Source organism: Meleagris gallopavo, chromosome 25 (genome assembly GCF_905368555.1).
Source record: "Meleagris gallopavo chromosome 25, MGAL_WU_HG_1.1, whole genome shotgun sequence".
NCBI lineage: Eukaryota > Metazoa > Chordata > Aves > Galliformes > Phasianidae > Meleagris > Meleagris gallopavo.
The window spans coordinates 2,181,393-2,207,922 of NC_139428.1; the positions used below are offsets into that span (position 1 = coordinate 2,181,393).

At 60.7% G+C, this 26,530-nt stretch overlaps 2 protein-coding genes across 3 annotated transcripts; both read right to left on the reverse strand.

The window, feature by feature from the left end:
• Window positions 1–102: 102 nt before the first annotated feature.
• On the reverse strand, window positions 103–16,263 carry ASAP3 (ArfGAP with SH3 domain, ankyrin repeat and PH domain 3). 2 transcript variants are annotated; one of them, XM_085208631.1, is made up of 27 exons: window positions 16,147–16,263; window positions 15,477–16,044; window positions 12,695–12,767; window positions 12,210–12,355; window positions 10,555–10,629; window positions 10,325–10,374; window positions 9,959–10,085; window positions 8,458–8,543; window positions 7,732–7,807; window positions 7,558–7,644; window positions 6,690–6,799; window positions 6,337–6,406; window positions 5,615–5,702; window positions 5,324–5,372; window positions 5,043–5,230; window positions 4,837–4,970; window positions 4,327–4,421; window positions 3,931–4,111; window positions 3,699–3,784; window positions 3,499–3,614; window positions 3,349–3,416; window positions 3,150–3,257; window positions 2,487–2,727; window positions 2,086–2,395; window positions 1,493–1,619; window positions 1,194–1,316; window positions 103–1,023 (listed from the first exon to the last, which is right to left on the reverse strand). In XM_085208631.1, exons 2-27 carry the CDS (start codon window positions 15,600–15,602, stop codon window positions 949–951), a joined length of 3,015 nt encoding a protein of 1,004 aa, XP_085064757.1. In that variant the 5' UTR covers window positions 15,603–16,044; window positions 16,147–16,263; the 3' UTR covers window positions 103–948. The 2 variants fall into 2 exon arrangements, with proteins under 2 accessions (XP_085064757.1, XP_010721754.3); XM_010723452.4 differs by lacking the exon at window positions 16,147–16,263 and having other exon boundaries at window positions 3,699–3,787; window positions 15,477–15,997.
• Window positions 16,264–17,886: 1,623 nt separating this feature from the next.
• E2F2 (E2F transcription factor 2) lies at window positions 17,887–25,046 on the reverse strand. Its single transcript, XM_085208633.1, has 6 exons — window positions 24,620–25,046; window positions 20,827–20,914; window positions 20,315–20,534; window positions 20,071–20,229; window positions 19,654–19,768; window positions 17,887–19,385 (listed from the first exon to the last, which is right to left on the reverse strand). Exons 1-6 carry the CDS (start codon window positions 24,869–24,871, stop codon window positions 18,915–18,917), a joined length of 1,305 nt encoding a protein of 434 aa, XP_085064759.1. The 5' UTR covers window positions 24,872–25,046; the 3' UTR covers window positions 17,887–18,914.
• Between the last annotated feature and the right edge of the window lie 1,484 nt (window positions 25,047–26,530).

The following is a 26,530-nucleotide window of genomic DNA, read 5'->3' on the forward strand; positions in this document are numbered from 1 at the left end:
CCCAGCTCCCTGCTGCCACCCCTCCTGTCCCAATAGGGACCCCAGCATCAGGATGGAAGGACATCACCCAATGGGGCGGGGAGGGGGCTGCACACAGGGCACTTATTAAAAAATGATGGTTTTATTAGAAATGAGAGAGAAAACATGAAAAACAAACAAACAAACACAAAGTTTTCTTTCTTTGAGATGAAACGTCCGACGCACGACGATGTGGGTGAGGATAAATCACAGGGATGGGGGAATGTTGGTCCCAGAAAGCAGCTGCAGAAGGGCCCCCATGGAGCACCCCCCTCACTCCCCCCCAACCTTGAGATCCCCACGGCCAGGCGGTGACCAGCACCCACCTGAAGGACGGTTGGTGGGGGTTTTGGAGAGGTGTTAAGGCATTTCCCAGCCCTGCTGCCCTGGAGGGTTCTCACAGACAGGGGGTGGGGGCGGGCTGTAGCTGCAACCCCCTCCCCCCTCCCAAATCTCTAAAACGATGGAGAAAAGCCTTATCTTGTTTCCTACCAATTGCAACCAATTCACAGTTGTGGTAGAGGAGGCACACGGCAGCTGACCCCAGTAGGATGGGGACTGGGGGCTGCATTCCATCTCCCCCCTCGGGGAAAGGAGGATGAAGGGCAGCCCCTAGCCCCAAATCCATGCAGCCCTGGGATGGGCTGAATCCACAAACCTTATGCCACCAGTGCAGCAAGCGTGTCCATTCTCTGCCCGACAGCCACAGGGGGGGTGGCAGCCCCTGGGCTCTCCAAAACCACCCTCCAAGGGGGATCTTCCCAACACAGGGGTCCCCAAGTCCCCACGGAGGGCAGCATGCAGCACGGTGCCATGTCATGGACCCGCTGCCAGGCGGAGAGGACGGCAGCAGAGAGGGGACTGAGGATGGCCGCAGGCCACCCCGTGTGCCACCAACCCCGTGGGGACGGAGAGGCGATGGGGATGCAGTCAGTCCTGCAGGAGGTGCACGAAGCTGGCGGGGAAGACACCGGTGCGGGAGCCGTCACCTTCAATGAAGCCAACCTGGGGGTGCAGAGAAGGGTGTCAGGGGAGAGGGGATCATGTTGTGCATCACACGGATAGAGCCATCGTCCAGGTGACACCCCTAGACCGGGCATCAGCCAGCAGCATGCTCCAGAAGGAAGGGAATGCAAGGACAGCGGAGCGGGGGGGCCGTGGCACGCAGTGCTCACCCAGCTCTGCTCATCCTCCTCCCGTGTCACCACGATCACCTCCCCTTTGGAGAAGGTCAGCTCCCGTGCCTTGTCCCCCTTGCAGTCCACCACCGCCTTCACTCGCTTCTGCCTCCCCTTGGCCTGCACCAGGAATGGAGTCAGTGAGGGGGAGGGGGCAGCAGCACCCCCACCCCACATCCACATTAGATGCGATCCCCCCCAATCCCTCCATCCACAAAAGAGAGCAGCAAGGATGCTCCCCCATATATTGTACCCCCTGTGATCCCCTTCCCTCCCCCACAAGTTGTGACACCTACCGGAGCGAAGCGTCGGGGCATGGGCACGGGGGGCACCTTGCTGGGTGTGGGGTCCTCGGGGCTCTGGGGGGGGGTGGCTTTGCCCACCACGCCGCTGATGCGCCGGTACGAGCGGGTGCTCTCAGAGCTGAGGGGACATTGGGGACCGCATCAGTCCCTCCCCCATCCCCTGTCTGCCCCCCACCACGATGGGACCCAAGGGAGTAGGGTGTCATTTGAGGTGGTGATGGAGAAGGACTTTTATTGTAGGGGAGGGGGGAGACACTGACAGCCACCAGCAGCCCCCAACCTCCCTCAAACCATTCCCAAAAAAGGAATAGTACAAAATTTTGGTAACTTCCCATCTGGCCCCCCTTAAGGACCTGTGTCACCTCTAGGGACACAACCCCCCCCCGCTTCCCCCATCCCCCACGCTGCCCCTGTCCCCTCCCAAGTCCTCAACCCCTGGCAGTGGAATGGTGACCTCTTTGTTCCGTGTTCACTCTTTCTTTCCCCCCCATGCACAATTTCGGGTTCCACACCGCAACGTGGGATCCTGAACCCCATCCAACGACTGCACCCCAACACAACATCCCCCATAAATGCCCCCCTACCCAAACTTGACGGGAGTGACATCGGGGGTCACAGCACCCGGCGGGGGCTGCCCGGGGGAGGGGCCGCTCAGCTCCGTCCCCCTCCGCGTGCCTCCGCTCTCCGTCTCGGAGCGCGTCTCCCAATACGCCGCCCGTCGCGCTTCGGGGGGGCTGCGGGTGCTGGCAGCCGGGGGGGGCACAGCTGTGCCCTCCAGAGCCCCCGCGCTGCAGGAGGATGAGGAGGAGGAAGAGGAGAGGCTGCGCGGCGCGGGGGTCTCCGTCAAACCAGCAAAGTGCGGCTCTGACGTCTGCCGGGGGAGCTCGGGGCGTTCTGGAGTGGGGGGGACACAACGGGGACGTGATGGGGGCAGCGAGGCTGGCGGCACGGCACCTACCGGTTCCCCCCCCCAGCTCAGACTCACCCGTGGGGCTGTGCTTAGAGCGGGGGCCGCCCCGTGTGGGGTTTTTAAGGGGAAGGGGAGGGGGCAGCTCCTCGCTGTGCGCCCGGCGTGGTGCGGGACGTGAAGCCACCAGGATGCTCTCGTAGGTCTGGTTGGTGATGTCCATCCCTGCGCAGCTCCAGCGTGGTGGTGGGGGGCAGGCGGGTGGGGGGCTGGCAGCCAGTGGTGAGGGGCCCTTGAATGAACGCTGCAGGGGGCTCACCTATGGCCAGACCCAGAGATGCTGGTGGGCTTCTTGCATCACTGCACCCCAATTCTGTACCCTTACAGCCCCCCAAACCACCTGAACCACTACACCCCAATTCTGCACCCCTACAGCCCCCCAATTCTGAAACCCTACAGCCCCCCAATTCCACCTGCACCACTGCACCCCAATTCTGCACCCCTACAGCCCCCCACCCAACCCAATTGCACTATTTCACCCCCATTCTATACCACTACAACCCACTACTCCATCTGTACCATTGCACCCCTACAGCCTCCCCAACCTACCTGTACTGTTTCATCCCAATTCTGTACCCCCACACCCTCCTGCTCCTCCCCACCCACACCCCTTCCTGCCCCCCATTCCATCCCACTGCTGTGCCCACAGGGTCTCCCCTCCCTGCCCCCCATCACTGCCACCTTCTCCTCCAGCTCATCCTCGCTGTCATAGGTGTACTCCTGGGGTGGTTCCCAGTCGTAGTCCACGTGGACCTGCAGGGAGAGCTTCCCCGCCTGCGCCTGCTCCAGCTGCACCACAGCAGGGTCTCAGCACAGGGTGGGAGGTGGGGGGGTCCAGGGTGCCCCTACCCCTGCACCAGCCCATCCCCTGCCCCCCTACCAGCTCCTCGCACTCGCTGTGCTTCAGCCTCCGTGCCACATCCAGCGCCGTCTCACCCGCTGCGTTCACTACACAAAGGGGATGGGGGCTGCAGCCTGGAGAGCACCCCGCTGCCCCCAGCCCCTAAACCCCCATATCCCAGCCCCATACCCGTCCCAAAGGCGGCTTTGCCCTTCAGCAGCAGCTTGATGCAGTTGGGTTGGTTGTAGAGAGCTCCGTAATGCAGCGCCGTGTTCCCATCCTGCGTCACCCGGTCCAGCATCCCCCTGCATGGAGCCAGGAGCAGCTCAGCACCTCGTGGGGATGCTCCAGTGCCATCCAGGGTGGCAGTGGGACACAACGGGACGTACCCGTTTTGGATGATGAAATCCACCAGCGGGAGGGACGATCGGTCCGCGCAGCGCACGGCCATATGCAGCGCCAGCTCACCTGTGTCCTGCTGCGAGGAGGGAGGGAATGGCTGACCCCAAGGATGCTCACAGCCCGCAGGTTGGGCAGAACCACAAACCCAAGGAAGCTCACAGCCCGCAGAACCCCCAGAGATGGGGTTTGGGGGGACCATTTGGGATGCACACAGCTCACCTGGCCCTCAGGGCTGGCCAAGGGCTTGGCCAGGTCGTGTCCTTCAGCAAAGGCCTGCAGCAGGGCCAGGAGATCACGGTTGTGGATGGCATCCCGGAGGCGGTGGGGCTCGCTGGCCCCCCCCCGCTGCACGAAGCGCCTCTCCATGTATTTGGCCACGATGAACTCCTTGCGTGCGCTCCTGCAGGGAGGTGAGCATCAGCGTGGGACCCCCGCACCTTCCTGCCTCCTCCCATAGTTTCACAGCGGGGAGAGACCTCTGCAAAAGGTGCAGGATCCAAGAGCAGTGGGGACAGCGGGGTGACCCATCCTTGAGCTTTCTCATAGGGATTGGGGGGGGGGGAGAGCAAGGCAGGAAGCTTCCCATCCACCCACCCTACACTCCCCCAGACTCACATATCGCTGCCAGCTGAGGGCTTGGGGCAGTCCTGTGTGGGCAGCGTGGCCTCCATGATTTCATTAAAGCGTGTGTTCCCAATGCTGACAGCCAGCTGGGGTGATAGGGCAGAGGGAGTGAGCACAACGCATGGAGGGACCTCCCCATGCCCCCAAATCCTGCCCCCCTGCCATGCCCCTTCCTCATCCCGGAGAGGGGAGTTCACCAGATCCACATAGGATCTTCCCATCTGCCACCTCAGGGATGAGCCTCTCTCATAGGAGAGGTCTGTTAGAGGAGGGAGGGGGTCCTGGGGGGGCTGCCAACATCCCCTCATCACTTCCCAGGGTTCTTGCATCCCTGCAGCACCACATGGGGGACTGTAAGTCACAGCTGGGCAAAATGAGGGCAGCTGTGAGCAGCAGGTGCAGAGCAGAGGAAAGAGGAAGGTCGAAATCTGCACCCAGACCCCAAGCAGAGGATGATACCCAGCAGATGCAAGGCCCCCTCGAGTGCAGGGAGCCCCTTACCAGCAGCTCAGAGGTGCTGAGGACGTCCAGGGTGAGGGACTGGATACGGGAGTAGTGCACACCCAGCTCCCGGTGGATGCCAGAGCACTCAATGCACGTCAGGATGCCCAGGTTGGTGGAGAGCCACGTGGGGTCTGTGGGGTGGGGGTGCTCAGCATCACCTCCCGACCCCCAACCCCTCCCTGCATCCCAGAGCCCCAACCTACCCGGCGCCCCGCAGTCACAGCACTGCTTGTTGCCTGGCATGTTCTTCACCTCGCTGATGACCAGCTTGGTCAGCTCCTGCACGCTGCCATCTGCCCCACTGCCTGCTGAGGCCGCCCCGCCGTTTGGTTCACCCTTGAAAGCATTGCTCAAGGCTTCATCTTTGCTGTTCTGCAGCACTGAGACCCACCTGAGCAAGAGGAGCAGAGCAGGGATGCAGGAGGGCACTGCTCGGAGCAAAGGCTGCAGCCCTGCAATGCTCTCGCATGCTTGCAGTACTTACACAACGCACTCCTGCTCATCCTCTGCTTGGAAGTGGTACGTCCTGTTGTCTGCAGGGATGGGGAAAGAGGGGCGCGGGGCATTTAGGAAAGGACAAAATTGCAAGAAGGGACTGCAAAGGGCTGCTTTAGAAAAACCACTGCATGTCCCTCTCCCATCACCGCCACCCAACCTCTCTCTGTCTCCAGTTCACAACCATTCACGTGCCCTTGTGTCCCCAGGACCATCTGGCCCGGGTTTGCTGCAGGGACCCACAAGTGGGCACACACAGGGATGGAGTGGTGGCACTCACGTGTCACCAGGTCGAAGCACTTCTTCTCCTCGGCGTGGGGCCGCACCTGGCAGGTGAGCAGGTTCAGCTTTACAGGGGGACGGTTTATCTGCCAGGCACCAGGACAGAAGCGGGTTAAAGATGGGGGGGAAGGAAGCTGATGAGGGACGTGATGTGTGTCACCAATCACACGCAACCATCCCCGGTGGTCCCTCTTGGGACAAGCAGAGGCTCGGTCCCTCTCCCTTCGTAGGACGGGCGATGGGAACGTGTCAATGGGACACGGAATCCCCGTCCCTGCTGCAGTTCGCAGCCTCCACCGCCAGAGGGCAGCACGCTCCCAAAATCACCCCAGATCCTTTGGGCCCCTCTGGACCCTCAACGCCCACCTCGCTGCCCCCATGGAGAACGCCATTCTTCCTTCCCCCAACCTGCACTAACGTGCAGCACAGGCTGGTGGCTCGACTGGCTGCCGGGACACATGGGGTGCAAACGGGACATTTGGACTAAATGGAGAAGAGCCCTAGATCTGGAGTCACGTTCCCAAAGGGCAGCGAGTGCTGCGTGGCTTTTGGGCATCCTCCAGCCCCACGCTGCACAACTCCCACCAGTACTCAGCACAAGATGGTGCAAACTGGGCTCTCTTGGGATGCACAGTGTACCACCACGCATCACCCCGGGGCCTGTGTCTGCTGACAGCACCCCAGATTTCCCCTATGGTTTACATGGGGCTGGATGCTCACTGTGCTGTGGGAGATGGTCAGACAGCCGTACTTCACGCCGCATTTCCTCTTCTGCCACACTTTGCGGATCCTGAGGCAGAGGAGGAGGAGTGAGGACTCATCACGCAACCCCAACCACATCCATCTGCCCCCACACCACTTGCAGCAGCCCCCCAGTAGAGGTTTGATGGCTTTCTGGATCGGGGGATGTGCCTCTTGTACCTTACAGAGCACACAGCTTCAGACCAGACAGGACCAACTGCTCCCGAGGGTCTGGAAACACTGAAACCCTCATCCAAATGAGTCCACCTTGGGGTCTTCTAGGTCTGGGGCCTCCCATGAGAACAGCCAGGGTAAATAACACTCATCCTCACCCATCACTCTTCTTGTACAGGAATCCTGACTTCTCTGTCCCATACTGCTTGTTCCCTTGGTGCTGGTGGATGCTGTAGCCACTGCCAGAGTTCTTCCTGCTCAGGTTTTCCTGAGCTCATCAGGAAAAAAAAAAAAAAAAAAAGGTAAAAAGACTCATTTAAGAAGCACTGTGAGAGAGGTAGAGGTGGCCAAACTCCTGGGGAATCTCATTCTGGAGGGCACAGCTCACGTGGGCAGAGATCCCCATCCCCTCCAAGCATCCCTCCTGCACTGCTCCCGTGAATAGCCTACTCCCAACAATGTCTTCCTATAGATGCCTTCCTCCCCATGGATGCCCTTCCATGTTCTCCACACATACTTCCTGCTACTCAGGAGGACCATGGATGTCCTCCCTTGGATGCCTTCTCATGTACGTCCTCCTCCAAGCATCCCTTCTGCTCTGCTCCCAAGGACATCCTCTTCCCTATCAGTGTCCTCATCCAAGCATCCCTCTTGCTCTGTTCCCATGGATGCTCTCCTCTCCTGGGTGCCCACCTCACTGGGGAGGTCTTCCCATGGACACCCTCCTCCAAGCATCCCTCCAGCTCTGCACCCATGGATGCTCTCCCCAGTGATATCTTCCTAAGGATGTCATCCTTCCCTGTGGATATCCTCCCACAGATACTCTCCTCCAAGCATCCCTTCTGCTCTGTTCCCATGGACATCCTCCTCCCTAATGACATTCTCCTGTGGATATTCTCCTCCCACAGATGTCTCCCTCCTGCTCCGCTCCTCCAAGGATGTCCCCCAACTCTCATTTCCCTGTCCTCGAGATAAGGGCACTCATTTAGCACCCAGCCCCTCATGGCCCCACCAGCTGGCTCTCACCTCCTTGCTCTCCAGCTGCAGGATGCTGCGGAGTGCATCACGGGTCTGCGTCAGCTGCTTCACCTCCTCCTCTTGTGCTTGGTGGAGCTGGAATGGGAGGTGGCTGCTGTCACTGAGGGGGGTGGTGGCAGCTCAGGGACACGTCCCCTACGGATGGGAGGTGGGGGGACTCACCGAGTGGAGGGACACAGCCAGCTTCTCAATGAAGGGGTAGAGGTTCTGGGCAGCCTTCCAGCCGTCTTGGAAGAAACTGGGCATTTATTTCATGCAATTAAGATGCAAATGGGGAGAATGGAGAAAAAGAGGTTATTTAGTGAGGACGTGGCAGGGATGGCTGCAGCCGCCTGGGGAAGCTGCTCTTGTTTGCAGCTCCTCTACGAATGGGAGATGGAGAGATGCTGCTGAAGGCCAAATCCAGCCTGTGGAGGTCAGGTACCCCAAATAGCTGGAGTGTTTGGGACAGCATTGGCCTCAAGCTGATCTCTCTCTGCTAGAGTTCAGATCCTTGGCCTGGCAGCCCAGCTGAGGGCACTGCCACTGCTCCTTCTCTGCCTCAGTTTCCCCCCTGGAGAAGTCGACATGGCACCAACAGCCCCAGCCCCAGGAAAAAAAAGAGGACATTCCTGTGCCCCAAATGCTGCGAGCTCTGAGCTAACAGCGGAGCTGAACTCATCCCTGGAAACCCATCCAGAAACCAAATCATCGGATACATCCCCAGCCAAGCCCCTTCCCCCAGCCCTCACAGGCACATCTGCAGCTTCCCGAGCCAACAATCCCAACCAGACAGCAAGGAACACTGCCCAGAATCCTCCCCACAGCTCTGTGGGGTCGCTCAGTCCCCACAATGGGGACAGGACCATCCCCAGAGCCCCACAAATGCTCCCAGGGATGAGCACCTACTTGTGCTGAGCATGGAAAAACTTGATGAGGCTCTGCAGGAAATCTGGCCCTTGCTTCATCTGGCTCTCGCTGGCTTTCAGCAGGTACTGGGGGGGCAGAAGGCAATGGGATGAGGACCAGCCCTCACCCTGCGGGCAGGAGGGTTAGATTGCTGGCTGGGCTTCAAGGAGCAGAGCTCCGAGGTGGGTTTGCAGGCAGGGACCACCCCCAGAAACCTGGCTTTGGAAAGCCTCCAAGCCCTGGGAAGCTGAAGGAGTGAGGCGAGCCCCGATGCTTGCAGCTGAGCACGCTGCTCTCACTGCTTATTGCTCCTGGAGTTAATAAATAACCCAAACACAACTTGGTTCAAGGAGGAAAAAAAGACAAGAAAAGAAAAAAAAAAAAAAAAGTGATGTTTTTGTGCATCGAACCCTGCCATCACCTGCAGGCAGAAAGACCCCGAGCCAATGGGGCACACGAGCCCCAAAAGCAGAGCTTTCCTGCTGTGAGCTGGGCTGCAGCCCCACACAGCTGCGGGGCCGGACTCCCCCCACTCCCTGTGCTGTGATTTCAGAGGTGAGCGGAGGAGAAGGCAGCCAGCACCAGCTGTGGGGGTTTCCACGGGGGAACAGCAGTGGTTTGGAGCCCCTTGGGGACACCCCATGTGACAATTCCCCATGGCTGGGGAAGCACATGGGTGACAGCGACCTTGTGGGGATCTCCCCATGTCCCAAGTTGATGGGGACAGCAGGCTGAGACCCACACGAGGATGCTCCCAGCTGCAGCGTGGAGAGATGCACCCCACTCCCAGCTGCAGCAAACCCCACATACAAGCACAGCACCCACACACCAGCCCCCAGTGGAGCTGCACCCCACTTCCACGCAGCCACTCTCTCTGCAAGCAGCCCCTCCCCAGCCGGGCCGTGTTTCCATGTGCTGTTATTTATTTCACAGTGGTGCTATTCAAAGCAGTGACTCATCAGGCCCAGCCCCAGCAGCAGCCCCGACCCTGGAGCGGGTGCAGCCTCCTCCCCGTGTACCCTGCCCTGTGCTCCCTGAGGGGAGGGGACAGTGCTGGGAAGGGTGGGTGGCACTGAGTCTGTGCTACCTGGGGTACCTGGGGACACTCGTGAGCCTCCCTGCTTGGGCAAACGGTGCAAACAGCAAAGTTAAAGTGCTTCTTTTGGAGGGGTTTAACAATAAGGATCACTTTTTGCCCCAAACGCCAGCCTGTGGCTTTGCATGGGAGGGGGTGGGAGCGGGACCCAGGGGAGGTGGGGGCAGTGACCAGGAGTTTGCTACTGGTTGACTCAACGGTGACATTTGGACCCACATCCCCAAGGAAGGGACAGGAGGGTCCCTGAGCCAGGACCCTGTAAGGAAACATTATGGATGGGGACAGATGAGCATCCTGCACCGTGTCTACACGGGACTGCTTCCATGGTGGGGATAGGAAACGACTCCAGCTTCCCTACACCGCTCTGACCACAGCGCTCCCCGACCCCCCCTGCGCAGCCCCCACCTCACACATGTGGAGCTGGAAGAGCCTCCGCTCCTTCTGTGTGTCCTCTGCCACCTCTGCTGCCGACGGCTCAGCCTGGATGACCCCCGCCAAGCGGGCACGTTCCTTCTCCTTCTCCATCTTCCCCCTGCAGGGTGACACGAAGCTGGGCTGGGGGCAGCCCTGCACCAGAGGGGACCTTGGGGATGGCCCTGCACCACGGGGATCCCTCCAGAGCTGCAGAGGGGTTGGGATGGGGCAGGGATAGACCAAAAGCATCCCCAGCCTCTCCAGCTGGGCAAGGCTGGAGCAGAACCCGTAAGGGACAGAACACCTTTGTGCAGAGGGGGATTAGGTGGATTTTGCTGGAGGAAGTGGGTCGCTTACACTTTGGTCTCGTAATCCTTCCAGGCCTTTTCAATCTGCTTCTTGGAGTCCTGTGGCAAAAGGAGAGAGGGGACGGCAGCCCTTAGAGGTGACGAAGGGACAGGCAGTGACCCGGTGGCACCCAAGCAGTGCCCCAGGTGTGGACACTTTGCTTTGCATCACTGTGTCTCCCAAAAGATCCCCAAAGCCTGTGCCTTCCCCACACCAAGGAGGATGCAATGGGGACCCACCATGCGGCTGTCCTTCAGCTGGCCCTTCAGCAGGCTGTCCAGGGGGAAGGAGACGATGTTGTTCAGGTTCTGCACCTGGAAAGGAGAGAGACGTGCACAGGGTTACCCCAAAGTGTCCCCACACCAGACTGCAGGGTCCTTTCTAGCTGGGACCCTCCCAGCTCAGCGGCTGCCCCAGGAAGGGTTAAGCAGGCTGGGAGCTGCTGGCGGAGCAGGCTGGGGCTTGCTGGAGCTGGCTGCAAGATGTCTGACGTGCAGCCCTTCCCACAAACCACATCAGCGCTGCGGCTGCCAGAACCAGAGCTGCTCCCCCCCATCACCGCCCCGTCCCCCCGCATCCCGCAGTGCCACTGGTCCCAGAGCCCTCCTGATGGCTTCCCAAGGTATCCCCTCTTTGGGCAGGGGGACAGGGCTGTCTCAGTGCCCATCTCTGACTTCGAGCTCACGGGGCTGCACCAATTGGGGGCTGTTAGAGCAGCTCGGGGTGACCCAGCGGGGCTTAGTGCAATGCTGACGTCCTTTTGCACAGCGGTGGCATCAGATAGGAAGCTCCAATGCCACAAAACAATCCTGCTTGCCCTTATAAAGGGTTCCCAGTGGGGTTTTGCTCACAAGAGAAGCCCAGCTCTGGGGGCAGGATCTGTCCCTGAAGGATGGGAAATGGGGTGCAACCTTCCAGGTGTGCAGGGATATGGACCCCGCAGCCCCAGGAGGGGTTGGGGCTGAGGGCAGCTGTTCCCACGGCTGCAGCACGTGGGGTGTGATGCTGCACTGCCCTCAGCCAGGGAACCGGTTCAGCTCCTTCCCTGAATGGGTTCCCCATGGAGCCCATGGATCGCGGGGCTCCGGCTGGGATGGATTGGATGGGATGGGATGGGATGGAGAAGGAGAGGAGCAGAGAGGCCCATGCTGGGGTAACTGGGATGCCGAAATCTGAAATTCCTGCTGGGGGAAGGGCAGCAACAACAAGTCTGTTCCTTAAGCAGAGCCAAAGGCTACAGACCCCATTTTAGGGGGGGGGTTCAGAAAAGCAGTTGGAGAGGAGAGCAGCAGGAAAGCAGCATGGGGTGCCCCAAGCGTGCTGGGTACACACAGAGCCAGCTCCCTCCAGATCCCACCCAGCACAAAAACAGGATCCCAGATCTTGAGCTCATAGTGCTGGGGAAAAGGGAAATAAGAAGTTGGTTCGGAGCAAAGAGACGCCAGGCAGAGCACAGCCCCCTCCAGCTGCCTCTGCTGCTCCCCACGGCCCCACTGCGCGGCTCGGCGTGGCTTTGATTTATTTCTTGGCAAGCGAGATCAGAGATGTGAAAAAAATAAAAACAGAAAGAAAAGGGGGAAAAAAAAAACACAAAAAAACCCAGTTCCAACTGCATGGCAAAGCACAGCATTGGTGCCCTGAGACAGAGATGGAAAACGCAGCAAAGGGGGAATGGGGCGTCCTGTAAGTGTGACCCTGAGTGTAGGATGGGATGGGGAGGGCCATGGTGGGATGGGGAGGGCCATGGTGGGATGGATGGGGTCACCTCACCATGGTGGGATGGGGAGGGCCATGGTGGGATGGGGAGGGCCACGGTGGGATGGATGGGGTCACCTCACCATGGTGGGATGGGGAGGGCCATGGTGGGATGGATGGTTCCCCCTCTTGTGCTCACCAGGTTCTTGAAGAGCGCGGTGACCTCACGGGTGAAGACGGCCAGGTTGAGGAAGCCAGTGGAGAGCTCGTGGTTGTTCTGTGAGAGGTGATTGTTGCCAAAGTTCTCCAGGGCTTCACTGTACTGCTCCTCGTTCTCCACATGGGCTGCGCCAGGGTTGGGGGTAGGGGACACAGTGAGGCTGGGATGGCCATGGGTTGGCCCCAGGGGGACCACGCTGCGAGGTGCCACCAGCACCATCACCGCATCCCCATCCATTCCAGCAGAGCTGCGATTTGGAGCAGAGGATGGCAGCGGTGCTCCCTTGAACCACTGTCCCAAGATTTCCTTTGCTAAACCCTTCTCAGACAAACAGGGCAACCCAGCACAAGGCCAGGCTGCATGGGACAAGTCCCCACGTCCCCAGGGCCACCATCTGTGGCATGGCTGGAGGATGGCATTGTCCCACAGCAGGGATGCCCAACATCCCTCAAAGCACCACTTACTGAGCCCGGAGACGTGGATGGCTTTCACATATTTCCTGATCCTCTGCAGTATGGCTTGGTCCCCATCCAGGCTCTGAGAAAGCAAAGTACCAAACCCTGTCAGTCTGGGGGTGCTGCCAAGCGGGGTGGGCGCAGTACAGGGACAGGAGGCACCCAGCAAGGCAGGATCGGTGCTAAGGATGCTGCAACTCCAATTTGTTTGGATCCAAGCTCCCAGCAGCTGTGAAAATACCTCCATAGCTCCCACAGGGGCTCACTCCAATCAAGGGGAAAATGAAGGTATCCCACACGGAGCACGGCTGCATCAGGCTGTCCCTGCCACGCCAGCACACATACCCATGGCACAAGGCACGGCGTAAGGAGCACACCAAGGCCCCCAGCTCCATGCGGGGACCCGGGGCAGAGCCAAACCCCAGCCCCACATCCTGCTGATGGACAGAAGCAACGCAGATCCCACAGCCAGGGATGCAGCTTTCTGCCATCCCCTCGTGCAAGGCTTCAGATGCATCCCCTCCCTCACCTCCCCCAGCCCCATACCTTGTTACAAAAAAAAACCCAGCACCAACCCCAGCCCCACAGCGCTGCTCAGAGGGAGGCAGAGCCGTGCAAACAGCTCCAGCCAGCAGGAAGGGGTTAAGGGTGGCTTGGCTGCGCTGCAGGTAGCAGAGGCATGATAACAGGCTGGAAATATTTGGAGGGCGTGAACAGCAAGAAGGGCGAGGGATGAAACCGCGGAGGAATTGCAATAAAGAGCTCTCTCTCCCTTTCTTGCTCTCTGCGAAGGTTTTGGGGCTGATGTCAAGGTCCGTTTCCTGACAGCGGGGTCAGCCTGGCTCCACTCCTGGGAAGCACAGAGGCCCCTCCTTGAGGGGAAAGCTGCAAGGATGGGGAGGGGGTTGCAGGGAGAAGCAAAAGGCAGAAGCCCCCCAGAGCTCTCATGGGGACACCATGGGGGGGAAGCTGGCAGCCCCGTGCTGCCTCCGTGCTCCTCATTATTGTACCATGGAATAGTGCAGAGCAGCCCCTGGTTTGGGGAGGGTGACACCATCAGTCATGCCTGTGAGTCCTCAGGCACAGCTCTGCCCTCAACCACACAGCATCCCAGCACGGCCTCAGGGAGGAGAAACTGAGGCAGCACCGGAGGCTGGGGGTGCACACAGGCACTGCGTATCTGGGGGTGCACAACCTCTCCAGTGCTTTGGGATGGGGGCAACCCCCCGCCATGGGGCACATAGGGTGGCACAGAGCAAGAACCAGGGACGGTGTGGGGAAGGGAATGGAGCCACATTGGTGACAAGGGATTTCCTATGGGGATGGAGGGAGGGACGGACCCGCACCTGCAGCGCAGCCACCCTCACCCTGCACACACTGCTCAATGGGGTCATTCTTTGGTCCCCCCCCCTCTCCGTGCCGCCCGGAGAAGGAGCAGTGCTGGGGGCTGGGTGCATCCCCCCCCCCCAGCTGTGAGGGGCAGAGTGGGGCACTGCAGGATGCAGCCACCAGCTCTATGGTCACAGCCACCCTACAGAGACCTGGCCTCCAGACCTCCATGCATTGCATCCACTCTTCCCTCCAAGTCCAATCCCCCATGGGATGCAGCTTCTGCCCCCGTTACCCCAAAACCACACATGAGACACTCAGGAGGGGACAGGAAAGCCCACTGTAAGCCCATGAGGGAAAAAAAACTGAGGCACAGCACAGCTCCAGACAACCAAGCAGAAGGGGGGGACCTCAGCAGCCCCTCAGACCTCTTGCTCTCAGAGCATTGGGGTGCTGGAGGGACACGCTGTCCCCTTCCAATGGGACATCTTGGGATCAGACCTGGCAGCACCATAGCGGGCATCCTCACTCCCTCCTGCATCCCAAAGCACCAGCAATAATATGAGGTGCTGATGGGGTGGATCAGAGTTCAGCTGGACACATCCTTCCCTGCAGCCTCTCTCCCCAAAGACCCCAGAGCCACTGTCACCAGTGCCAGCACTCAGTCCCCCAAACAAACCCCCTTCCCCTAAATCACAGCCTCCCCGGGGAAGCTGAGCAGCCAAGTGAAATTCCTGCTGCTTCCTCCTGCCCGAAGCTGCCTCCCCCTTGCCAGCCAAGAGCACATGCTGGCAGAATTTGGGATGCCCCACACCATCCCACCATCCAGCCCTGGGTTCCCAGCCTGGGGGCTGCAGGGGGAGGAGGGGGCTGTAAGCCCTGGCTGCCCTTCAAAGCCATTCCTTTGCTAAGAGAAGTTGGCAGAGGATGCGGGACCAGCTGGGAACAGCCTCTGTTGGAGGCAGGAGTGGGGAGAGGGGGATGAATGCACCCCGCCTGAGCTCCACCAATACTGATGGGGCTTTTGGGAGGGAGAGAGAGGGACCTAAAAAACCTCCCCTGGCTCTGAGAGCAGTGAGGCCCTGCAGCCCATCGGGGTGTAGCAGCTCTCAGCCCTGAGCCACGATGCTGGGGGCAGAGCCAGCCCCCGGGCAGCGCCCAGAGCTGGAGGACCAGTTGGGCTGTAAAACGGGGAGGTTTGGCCCCAAACCGCAGCCCTTGGCCTCAAGATATCACCCAGTGGGCTGAAGGATGCCAACAGCTCAAGGGTCCCAGAGCAGCTCTGAGGGGGGGGTGGGGGTCCCCGAGCGCTCGGAGCAACACAAACAGAAGCCCCCCATCCCCAAATTCCTTCAGTTCTGCTTTCCCACAGCGGCATCCAGCAGCTCTCGGGATAAAGAATCAAAGAGTGCACTCAGAGAGGAGCGCAGTCCAACCCACCCCCCAACCCAACCCCACTCACCTCCTCCAGAGCCCCCACGGCACCCCGGCATTTCTGCAGCTTGGATGCGAAGGCGGCGGCTGCAGGGGAGCTCAGATCCTCGCCGGTCACGGCCAAAAACTCGGCCACGCTGAGCTGCTCGGGCATGGTGCGATGATGGGGGGGGGAGGGGGGGGAGGTGTTGGCTGCGGGGCTGAGACGGGAGCGCACCGGGAGAGCAGCGGGGGCTGAGCCGGGAAAGCGCCTGGAGCCTACGGAGCGCCCCGGTGCCGGTGGGGACGGGTGGGGACCGGGGGTCCCGGACCCCGGCTCAGCACCCCACGCCCCGCACACCGGTCGGGTTGCACCGGGGAGGTTCTCCCTCTGCCCGCCCGCTCGCTCGTTCCTTCCCTGCCGCCATCGTGGGGGCGGTGCCGCCTGTTCCCCCCCCCCCTCCCCGCGTTGGTTAAAGGCGAAGCGCTCCGCTGTTCGCCCCCCTCCTCACCCCCTTCCCTTTCCCCTCCGTCCCGGCCCCGATGTAACTCAGAGTATCGGGGGTTCCGCGCTCTGCACCGCACACAGCGGGGGGCCGAAGTGTGGAAAGTTCATCCTGGAAGAGAAAGGGGGGGGTAGGGGGGAGGTACGGCACCCCCCCCACTCGTGGACAGCGTGGGTTCGGGACGCGGTGGGGGCTGCAGCGGTCACTGCCCACCTGGAGGGCAAAGTTTCCCCCGTAGATCAGCCCCAGCGCTTTGGGGTTCAATCCATATTAAATCCCAGCCCCGCTCCCCGAGCACGGCGTTGTCCCCATCCTGCCCTCCCCAGCTCGGACTTGGAGCAGGGGGCACGTTGTGCAACCGCCCCCCCGAGGGCTGAACCCTGCCCTGTGTTTACAGTGCTGCCCCTGTGGCTTCGCTCCAAAAAAAAAATCCCCGCAGGGAAGTGAGAGCTGAGGAAGAGTGGGAATTACTACTGCGGGGGGGTGGGGAGGAACAGAAAGGAGAATCTGCTGGGAAATAAGGAAAAGGAGAAGAAGGAGGCAGGAGGCACGGGGGACACACTAAGGGGTATTTTCCCCAAGTCCTCCACTGCTCTGTTTCTGAGTTGGGTTTCACTTCTCCTGGCAATACACCGCAGAGGGCAAAAGCCCCCAATCTCTTTGGGTTTCCAGGAACGGGGGGGGCTCGAGAACATGAGGCTGCTCTGTGGAGCCCCTTCCCCTAGGGCAGGTTGGGGGGGGGAGGGCATCAAACCTCCATCTGCCTTTATCCCTTCTCTCCAAGTTACCCTGGGCCCCATTCAGTGCCCCAAACCCATGCAGCCCCTAAACCCGCCTACAACCCTCCCTTCCTTTTATTTCTTGCACCTGCAGCGTCCTGCAAACATCCGGTCCCGCAAACAAACATTCAGACCGGTTCTGCTGCAGATTTTGGCACTGGCAGGACTGCTCCCAGCAGCTCACTGGATAACGTTTCCCTCGGTAAGGATCTGGCAGGCACAGGGTTAAAAGGTTTTGGGTCCAGCGGGGCTGCCGCGTTGGAAGAAATGTGGGAGCTGCTGGTGGGTCCTGGCTGGGAATCCCCCCCACCAAACAGGGCATCTTCAGGGCGTGGAGGGAGGCCGGACCCCGAGCACAGCGTCCCTATCCTGGGGTGGCCCCGCCACCTCCCGGCCGGTGCGGGGACTGCCCAGCATCGGCAGCTACGGGATACGGGGACGGGGTCGTGGGCACAGCGCTCTGTGCCACTCAGCCGGCTCACCTCCTCTTCTTTGTCTTCCTCCTCTGGATGAGCAATGCAACCCCAGTGCGTGCTGTGGCTCCAGATAGCAGCGGGCGTCACTGGGTGCCACTGGATATCATCACTGGACGTCAGTGCATGTCACCAGACACTGAGTATTACTGGACATCACTGGGTACCACCCGACATCACTGGGCATCGCTGGGTATCATCAGACACTGAGCACCACTGGGTACCACTCGACATCATTGGGCATCAGCAGATGTTGAATATCACCGGACATCACTGGGTACCATTGGATACCACTGGACATCACCAGACATCTCTGGGTACCACCCAACATCACCGGGTATCATCAGACACTGAGTATCACTGGGCATTACGGGATACCACTCAACATCTTTGGGCATCACCAGATGTTGAGTATCACTGGACACCACAGGGTACCATCAGACATCACTGGGTACCACTGGACATCACCAGACATCTCTGGGTATCATCAGACATTGAGTATCACTGGACATCACTGGGTACCACTCAACATCATAGGGTACCACAGGGTGCTAGCAGACAGAGTATTTTTGGACATCACTGGGTACCACTGGACATAAAAGGTTACCAACCAGACATCAACAGGCATCACTGGGTACCACCCAACATCACTGGGTACCAGCAGACATCGAACATCCACAACACACCATGAACAACCGGTATTTTGCTGACAACTCATAAGTTTTATTTCATCTTTCATCCCCTCCCAGGCAGAGAACACCACATGCCACACATTTCTCACCCACACCGCATCCCAACCAAACTGCAGCAGAGCAAACCCAAAAAGGACAACTTAAATACACTCAAAAACTGAATCCTGAACCCCCAACAGCGCTGTGTCAGAGGTGGGTCCTGTATAAATACAGTGCAATAATTAACACACGTTTTTCCATGGGGAGGACTTCCCTGGGATGTCTCCTTTGTGCTGGTGGGGCCACCCTGACCCCACATCACCAGGATGGAGAAAACCCGCATGGCCATTCCCAGCCCGATGCCATCCAGGGGAAAACCTCTGCAATGCTAAAGCCTCCGCAGTGAGGAGGGGAAAGTGATGCAGTTTGGGAAAAGCTGATCTGTCCCACACTGCTCCCGATCCCCCCCACAGGTACCAACTGCCACCTCTCTGCCCCATTAAGCCCCAGTGTCCATCCCCCCAAGCACCATCACGGCACATGGACGCCCTATTTGCCCATGGCTCTGTTTTAAGAGGCTGCAGGCGAAGTGCCCCCATCCCCAAGTTGAGCATCCTCCTCTTGAAGAAAAGCTGCCTTCATCTCGGCTCATTATTCCTTATTGATATTTCAGTGATAGCAGAGGGAGTGCCTGCTCAGTGCCTCTTGACCATCAGCTCCAACCCACACAGTTGGAGGTGCCCCGCAGGGTTCCAAACAAGCATCCACCACCCCAAAGCACCACTCTAACTGGGGAGCAACTGGAGTGCCCCCAAAACGTGACCCCCTCCCCACTCCCCAACACAGCTCCTTCTGGCAGGGGCCCCATTACTGCTAGGCGGGTGCCCCCAACCCCATACCCAAAGGCCTGGGGTACCCAAGCACCCAAAGGTCTGCCAGCAGCCCATGGAGCAGTCGGGGTGGAGACCCCCAATTCCCCCCAGCAAAGCCATCCAGGGCACTGTGCCCCCTTCCCCAGCTGTGGGGACAGGGATGGAGCAGTGGGGAACGGAGGAGACTCAGTCCTTCAGCAGCTCACTCAGGTCATATGCCTCAAAGAGGTCACTGATCCCCTCGCCACCCTCCAGTCCCCAGAGGTATTCATCCTGCTCCAGGGGGGGTGAGAAGGGGATGAAGGGCACCGAGTCCAGGTAGGAAGGGGCGCAGGGCAGCTGGTCCTCTGTCTGCTGCAAGAGGTGATGGGGGGAGTCCAGCAGCCCTGTGCCCACCTCCAGCAGAGAGTGGGGCTCTGCAGGGCTGGAGAGGGGAGGGGATGGGGATAAGGATGGGGCACGGTGGCTGTTGGGCGGCTGTAGGGATACGGGGGGCTCTGGGCTGTTCTGAAGGGAGGGGTGGGTGCTGCTGTCCCGCAGCACAGGACTGGAGGGGACATCATGGTCCTTGGTAGGGCTGTCCTCCGGGATCTCCTCTGGGCACAGGTAGACCTCAATGGGACCATTGGTGCTTTTCAGGTGCAGCTGCAGGTTGTCCTGGGTGGGCAGAGCGGGGGCTCAGCGGGTGCCCAGAGCCCACCCCACATCCCTAAACTATCACAGTACCACAGAACGTCCCCACTTGGAAAGGACTCACATGGATCACCAAGTCCATCCCCTGGCCCCACGCAGCACCACCCAACCCCAAAACCCACGGAGAAACCCCAACACTGCTCAGGGCGATACGGCAGCACCCATGGGACCCAGGGTTGGGACAGAATGGCAGCATCCCAGCACCAACCCCATTTCCTGACCCCATGCACACCTCGCTGAGGTCAGGCACTTCCAGCTGCGTCTCCGGGGGGGCTTTCACAGCAATCACTGTCTGCTCCTGGAAGCTGCTGATGGCACGGAGGTCCTGGTAGGTGACGTACGCCAGCGTGGGACGAGGCATAGGAAAAAGCAAGGCCACGAGCAGGACAGCTCAATTGGATGGGGCCCTGGGCAGCCTGGGCTGGGATTAAATGTGGAGGTTGGTGTTCCTGCATGTGGCAGTGGGTTGGAGATTCGTGATCCTTGAGGTCCCTTCCAACCCTGGCCATTCTGTGACTCTGTGAACTCCCCACCCAAACATCAACCTCAGTGACACACAGACCCCCACCCAGGGAAGCCAAAGGGATGGAGAGGAACTCAGAGGAGGTACCCAAGCCCTCCAGCCCCATCTCCCACAGCAAAAGGATATCTCTGGTTGGCTCCATCATCCGTCAGCTGCCGCAGATGCAGGCTGCACTCCTGCAGGACCTGGTCCAGAGCCCTCTCTGCTCTGCCCAGTTCAGCCAGCTCCCCAAGCAGCACCTGCTGCCTGGCTGCCACCGCCGCATCCTCAAAGATCCCCGTCCCCCTGCAAGCAGAGAGGGTCCCCTGAGCACCCCGCACCCCCTCCATCACCCCATCATCCCTTCCCCCTGCTCCCCGACGCTGCCTACATCCACTGGATGTGGTTCTTGGACTTCTTGCGGATGAGCTGGATGCCCTCCAGGACGTTGGTGATGTCGTAGATGCGGCGTTTCTGCACCTCCAGGAGCTCAGCGGCGCGGTTGAGGTCCAGCACCCCATCGGGCGACTCGCTCAGCAGGAGGGTGAACTTCTTGGTGAGCAGCCCCAGCGAGGTGTCATAGCGTGTCTTCTCACCCGGGGACTTGGGGGCTGCAAGGAGAGGACCCCCCCCACCACCAAAATGCCTCCTTAACGTGGGATGCTGGGCCCATTAAACCCAGCGTAATCCCTCAGCTGGTGGAGAAATACCCCAGACATACCCTGCCTGCCCGGGAGCTCTGCGCCCATGCAGTGAATTGAAACAGCACACAGAGCTGCAATGAGCGCTGCTCCTGGGGGTCACCTCAGGCAGTGCTGGAGGGACACAGTGCAGCTCTGGATAACGAGCTTTGCCCCCCCCACCCCACACCCCTCCTATTGCCCTCCAAAGCCCCAAACTTACTCCTGGGGCTGGGGATCTGTACCAGAGTCCTGCCCTTCCCCTTCGGTGTGTGGAGCTCAGGACCCTCCAGGTCCAGTTTGCGCTTGGCCTGGAGAAAAAGAGAATACCCCATGTGGGGACAAGCCCCAGCCATCCCCCCCTCCCCCAAAAGGGGCACTGCGTGGTCCCAGACCACGGGCTGAGAGATGCTCACTCGCCTGCAAAACCACTTTTGGGGTTTTATTGGGAAGGGTTCCCACAGTGACACCACCGTGCTTGTGATGGGGTAGACTGAAGGGGAAATGGGGAGATCCCAGCCCCACAACTGCTTCCTGCCCACTGTTCCAGCCCCAGAGCCCACATGGGGAAGCAGAAGGGATTTCCCCTCACCTCCAGCTGCTGGGGCAGCTCTGTGGGGCTGAGCTGTGGGAATGGGGGATTCCCAAGATGGGACAGCAAGGCCGGATCCCTGCCCCCCTCTCCCTCCTCATAGCCCCACTGGGTCCCCGGGGTTGTTCATCCCCTTCCCTCACCCCACCATGGAGGTCATTGGAGAGGGGACACCTCACCAAGCAGCTCCTTGAAATACCACCCCCAGCATCATTTGTGGATGAGAGACCCCCAGAACTGGGGGAAGGGGGCACAGCAGAAAGATGCAGAGAGCAGCTGGGGGTGTCAGCAAATCACCCCCCACCGCACAATGGTGCCCCCCCCCAATTCCTAAACACAAGGGAGACCATTTGTTGGGGGGAGGGGAGTCATTTATCCCAACAGCACAAAGCAGCCCCCCGGCACCACCCCCTCACCCTGTCACACCCCCCCAATCAATACCTGTTCCCTGTCCCACAGGGCCCCCCCCAGCACGTCCCTCATGGCAGTGGGGTCCCGCAGCAGCTCGGCACAGCTCCTGCTCAGAGCTCACCCAGCATTGCAGGGAGGGGTTGGGCTGCTCGGCACCTTGCCCACCCGAGGGGGCTGGTGGGAGAACGCCGGGGGCTGTTTTTCAGCCCCCCCAGGGAGCCAGGTTGATCCCGAGCTCCTGTGGGAATGCACTCCCTCCCTCCCTCCCTCTTTCCCTCCGTCCTTCCCCCCAGCAGGTTTTCCCCAGCACCCCACCAAAGCTCTGCCCCCCAACGGTTAAAGCTGGGTGCATGGGAAACACCTGCCCCATATCAGACCTCAAGCATCTGCCAGAGATTTGGGGGGGGGGGGGGAGGGGTATATCCTGGGCCACCCTTCTCCGTACAGTCCCAGATGGGGCCATCCGTGTGTCAGTGTCACCATCTCCCTAAGTAATGGGGAAACTGAGGCACAAAGCCACCCAGGGCTCTCCATTCCCTCTCAAACAAAGAGGGACAACCTGGGGGGCTATGGGGTGGGGGGCAATGGGGACTCGCTGCTCCTCTTGTCTACAAGGGACACGACCATGAAGGACAATGGACAAGGGGGTCCCTCCTGCATCCCAGCTGCTCCCTCCTGGCCGGGCAGGATTAAGCACACGACAGCTGAGCTGGGCACAGTGGGGAGGGGAGCGAGGGGGACAGGATGAAGCGAAGCAGCCAACAAAACCCTGCACCCACCCCCCTCTGAGGCAGAACGGCCCCCCACATCACCCACTGCTACCTGGGGAGGGGAGGGGGGGGGTTATATCCTACACCCCGATGCTAGGGGTGGGAAAAGGTTCTCCATCCGGAGCCTGACGTGGGGGCGAGATGTCGGGGAGGGGGTCGGGCCCCCCGCCAGCTCCTCCTGCCAGAGCTGCACCCAGCGCCCAGCCCAACATCACAGCAACCCCCCCGGGGGCTGTGGGTGCTCCTCCTGCCCGTGCTGCGTTCCAACACCTCCTGCCTTCCCCGGGCTTGCCCGGGCCCTGCCCGGCACCGCCAACCCGGTACCTCCCCCCCGCCCAGCCCAGCCCCACCGACCCCTGATGCTCCCGGGGGCGTGGGAACGTGATGCTGGTGGGGGTTTGGGGGCTGTACCCCGGGGTCCTGGCACCGTGCTGGGTCGCAGCCTTTCTGCACATGCCAGGAATGCAGTGCTGGGGTGACACTGGAGTCACACACACCCCAGCTACAGGCGTATTTGGGGTCCCTTCTGAAAGCCCCACAAACCACAAAGACCCCAGTGGGAAAAGCCATTCCCAGGATCTCTCAGTGGGGCTGGGTCCCCCAGCTGCTCCCAGCACAAAGCCGGGCACTCCCCACCCCCCCAGCGAGGAAAGGGCCCCAGGGCTGCCTTCCCCCCCACCCCTATTTGCTCTTTGCACGGGCGGCACCGAAACTTCAATGGACTCTGAACCCCCTTTTCCCAGCACAGAGGGGGAGGGGAGGCCAGGACCCCCCCGCAGAGGAGAGCCACTCTCTCCTATAGAGACCCTATAGTGATCCCATATGGCAAATACTGCAGATGGGATTGGCAACAGCTTGAATGGCTCTGGAATAAATGCGTTCATGGGGGGAGATGCGTTTACCCACCCCAGGGTCTCCAAATCAGACATCATGAGACACTGCCCTGGTCTCCCCTAGAAGGACATGGGGGTGGGACAGCCCAGGGTGGGCTCCTACCCCAACCAGCCCAAGTGTCCCCATGGACGTGGAACCAACCCCATAAGGAGGTGGGAGAGGCTGCAACGGCCCCACTGGGGAATAGGGTGAAAAAGCTCCTTATCCAATTGCCCCAGCTCTGCACACAAAGGTTGCACCCAGGAGCCGTGTCACCACAGCCACCAGCCACTGCATCAGGGTCCCCAAATGTCACCCAAACCCCCATGCAGGGGACAGGAGCACCCTGAGCATCTCCTGCCTATGGGACATGGTGTGGCTGGTAGGACATGACCCAAACCAAGCTCTGCAGCAGCACACGGAAATGGGTGCATTGCGCTTGGGGGTGTTTTTGGGGAGGGGGGAGCACCGTGTGTCTCTCAACATCCCATGCTGTTTGCAAACAAAGGCAACCAAGTGCTGGGAGGGGAGGGGACGTGTGGCCCCACAGCCCCCCCCCGGGATGGGGCCACGCACAGCACAGCGGGAAGAAACCCCCCCTCCCTTCGTCCCCAGCTGGCACCGAGCAGCAGCGGCCGCAGGAGGGGGATGAATACCGACCCCAAGCCCTGCAAACCCGACGGCAGCAGCGGGGCCTGGGACGGCTCCAGGAGAACAGAGGCGCACAGAGAAGGCTGGACGAACGCCCGGGGACCGACGGGATTAAATGCCAACCCCAGCTGCCAGCGGGGCCCCCGAGAGAACCCACCCCGATATGGGGCACAGGGCTGACAGCACAGCCCGGAGCTCGGGGACGTGGTGACACAGCTGTCACCAGCATCCCCCGCCCCAGAAAGCCCCTATGCCTCCAGCCAGCTCAGCTCCCCCCTCCCAGCATTCACGGTCCCTCATCTCATTGGGGGTGGGGGGGGGGAGGGTGCACCCAAGGGGGTGATATCCTGATATCCCTTAGCACGTGGGGGGCTCGGAGGGGTTTGGGGGCACAGCAAGAGAGAGAAAAGGACAGATAAAGGCGCAAAGAGGAAGCCGGGACGAGGCGGAGGGGAGGGGGGGGGGGGGGGGAAGTTGAGCAACACCCGCACCATTTCGCGGCCACTTCTGATTTCCAGCCGCGCCCACCCCCACCCAGCACTGCGAGGGGACCCCCGGGGGGTTCACAACCCAAAGCACACCCCATCTGGGGGGGCTGCACGGCCCGCTCTCCCCCCCATACTCCCCTGCATGCACAGCCCCATAGACCCTTCCCAATACCCCTCTAAAGCTGAAAGAGGGAATGAGGGCATGGAGGCTGGGGGGGGGGGGCACCTTACCGGCAGCCGTCCTGCAGAGGCCGATCGGAGCGTCCTGAGCTGGGGGGGTCCCTGAGGGGTGGCGTAGGGCCGGGGGGGGTACGGGCGGCTGCAGCAAGCGTTGGGCACCTGGGGGCTGCCCAAAACCGCAGCCCCCCCCGGCTCCGCCGATCCCATCGCCGTTTTCTTCGGAGGGCGGTGGTGGAGAGCGGGGGGCAGGACGGCCGTGCCCCCCCCCGCCGCGGGTGACAGCCCCCGGGGCAGCCGCAGCATGGCCGAGGTGCGTGCCGAGAGCCCGGCCCCCGGGGTGGGGGGGGGACGGACGACAAAGCACTGCTGGGGGGTGGGGGTCACAACCTCCTCGGCTGCATTTTGGGGCTGGGGGGGCAGCTGGGCGCGGAGAAAGAGCAGCCCGGAAAGTCAAAAGGGAGAGAGGCGGGGCGGGGGGGCCGGCGGCAGAACCGGACGGAAAAGGCGCGTTCTGCCCCAAAATCGCCCGCGCTCGGCCCGGATGAGGCCGGTAGGGCCCAGAGCAACGGGAGCGGCCCGGGGGAGGCGCGGTTCGGCCCCCCCCCCCCTTCCCGGTCCCCTCCTTCCTTGTCCTTTTCCTTCGCTTTTTTTTTTTTTTTTTTTTTTCCTTCCTCCCTTTAAGCGCCAAACGCCGTGCCGCGAAATTCGGATTTCCCGCGGAAAATGCCGCGCGCCGATTGGCTGCCGCTGCCGGAGCCCCGCCTCCCGGCAGCCCGCGGCGCCCGACGCGGAGGTGCCTTAAAGGGGCCGCGCAGAGAGGGAGGGGCAGGGACACGTCGTATGCAAATCAGGGGGCGGGGCTTCATTAGCACCGCCTGCTCGGGGTCCGCGAAAGGGATCGGATCGGAACCGCGACTGAATTATCTTTTTTTTCTTTGTTTTAAGGCTCGCTCCCCACCCCGAACTCCGGTGAGTTCCTACCCAGGGGCTGCGCACCCCCCCCCGCCCCAAACGCAGCGCAGGGATTGGGGGGAGCCGATGCTCTGTGCCGAACAGGAGCCTGAGGGGGGGACTCAGCATCAGATCTGACCCCACGATCCCAAATCTCAGTAGTTTTACCCAAAATTGACCCACGGTTTAATCCTGAGGCTACTCAACAGCTAGATTCCTTCCATGAAAAACATTCTCTTCATCATCCTCTTCTTCCTCCTCCTTCTCTTTTTCCTCCTCCTTTCCCTCCTCATCCTTTTCATTGCTGCACCCCACTCATGCTGGGGAAGCCCAGCCTTTGGCTGGTATCATTCACGTCCACTGAAGATCTTTCTTGCAAATAAACCCAACACACGGACACCAGCACCTACCAGCACCACAGCCCCTGCTACAGACAGGGGACCAAGCTTAGGGAGACACCCAACATCTTGTCCTGATCCTCCAACCTGGAGCAGACATTTGTTTACAGCAGCCCTGGGACTTTGGGACAGCACACAAAGCCACCAAGCTGCCAGCGCTGCAGGACACCACGTCCCTCTGCCAGCAGCACGGCACGGCTTGGCAGCTCAGCTCAGCCAGACCTCCACCGTCCCACCATGGGGAGATGGCAACCGCTGCCAACTTCAGCCAAATCGGGGCCGTTTGGGGAGATGTCAGCCCTTGGGATGGGGATGGGGGGTGTGGAAAGGACTGGAGCTGGCAGGCTGTGCCCCCACCCCTGTACTCAACAAAGGAACCCCTCCAGCCTTGGTTCCTGCTCCATCTCACCTTCAGTTGTTCGTTTAGGAAATGCATCATCATGGACAACAGCAAGGTGATAAATGTCGATCCCATCCCTGCCATAAAGATGACGCAGAGAAGGATCAGCACAAGGAAGGCCAGCAGGAAGAAGTGGAAGATGTTCCAGCAGTGCTGTGGGGTGAGGAGGGGGCTGAGTGCCACCCCAGGTGAGGCTCACCAAGGAACCACAGA

Bases quoted from the DNA above. Each gene is read 5' to 3' on its own strand.
- E2F2 (XM_085208633.1), bottom strand. From the start codon at position 24,871: ATGCTGCGGCTGCCCCGGGGGCTGTCACCCGCGGCGGGGGGGGGCACG. The intron at 19,769-20,070 runs ATATCCTTTTGC...GCCTCGTCCCAC, and splicing joins GATGATGGAGCCAACCAGAG to GCTGGCGTACGTCACCTACC. The intron at 19,386-19,653 runs GTGTGCATGGGG...CTGCCCACCCAG, and splicing joins AAGTGCCTGACCTCAGCGAG to GACAACCTGCAGCTGCACCT.
- ASAP3 (XM_010723452.4), bottom strand. From the start codon at position 15,602: ATGCCCGAGCAGCTCAGCGTGGCCGAGTTTTTGGCCGTGACCGGCGAG. The intron at 12,768-15,476 runs GTGAGTGGGGTT...TTGCTTTCTCAG, and splicing joins CCGTGGGGGCTCTGGAGGAG to AGCCTGGATGGGGACCAAGC. The intron at 4,422-4,836 runs GTAAGGGGCTCC...CTATCACCCCAG, and splicing joins TCAGCACCTCTGAGCTGCTG to CTGGCTGTCAGCATTGGGAA.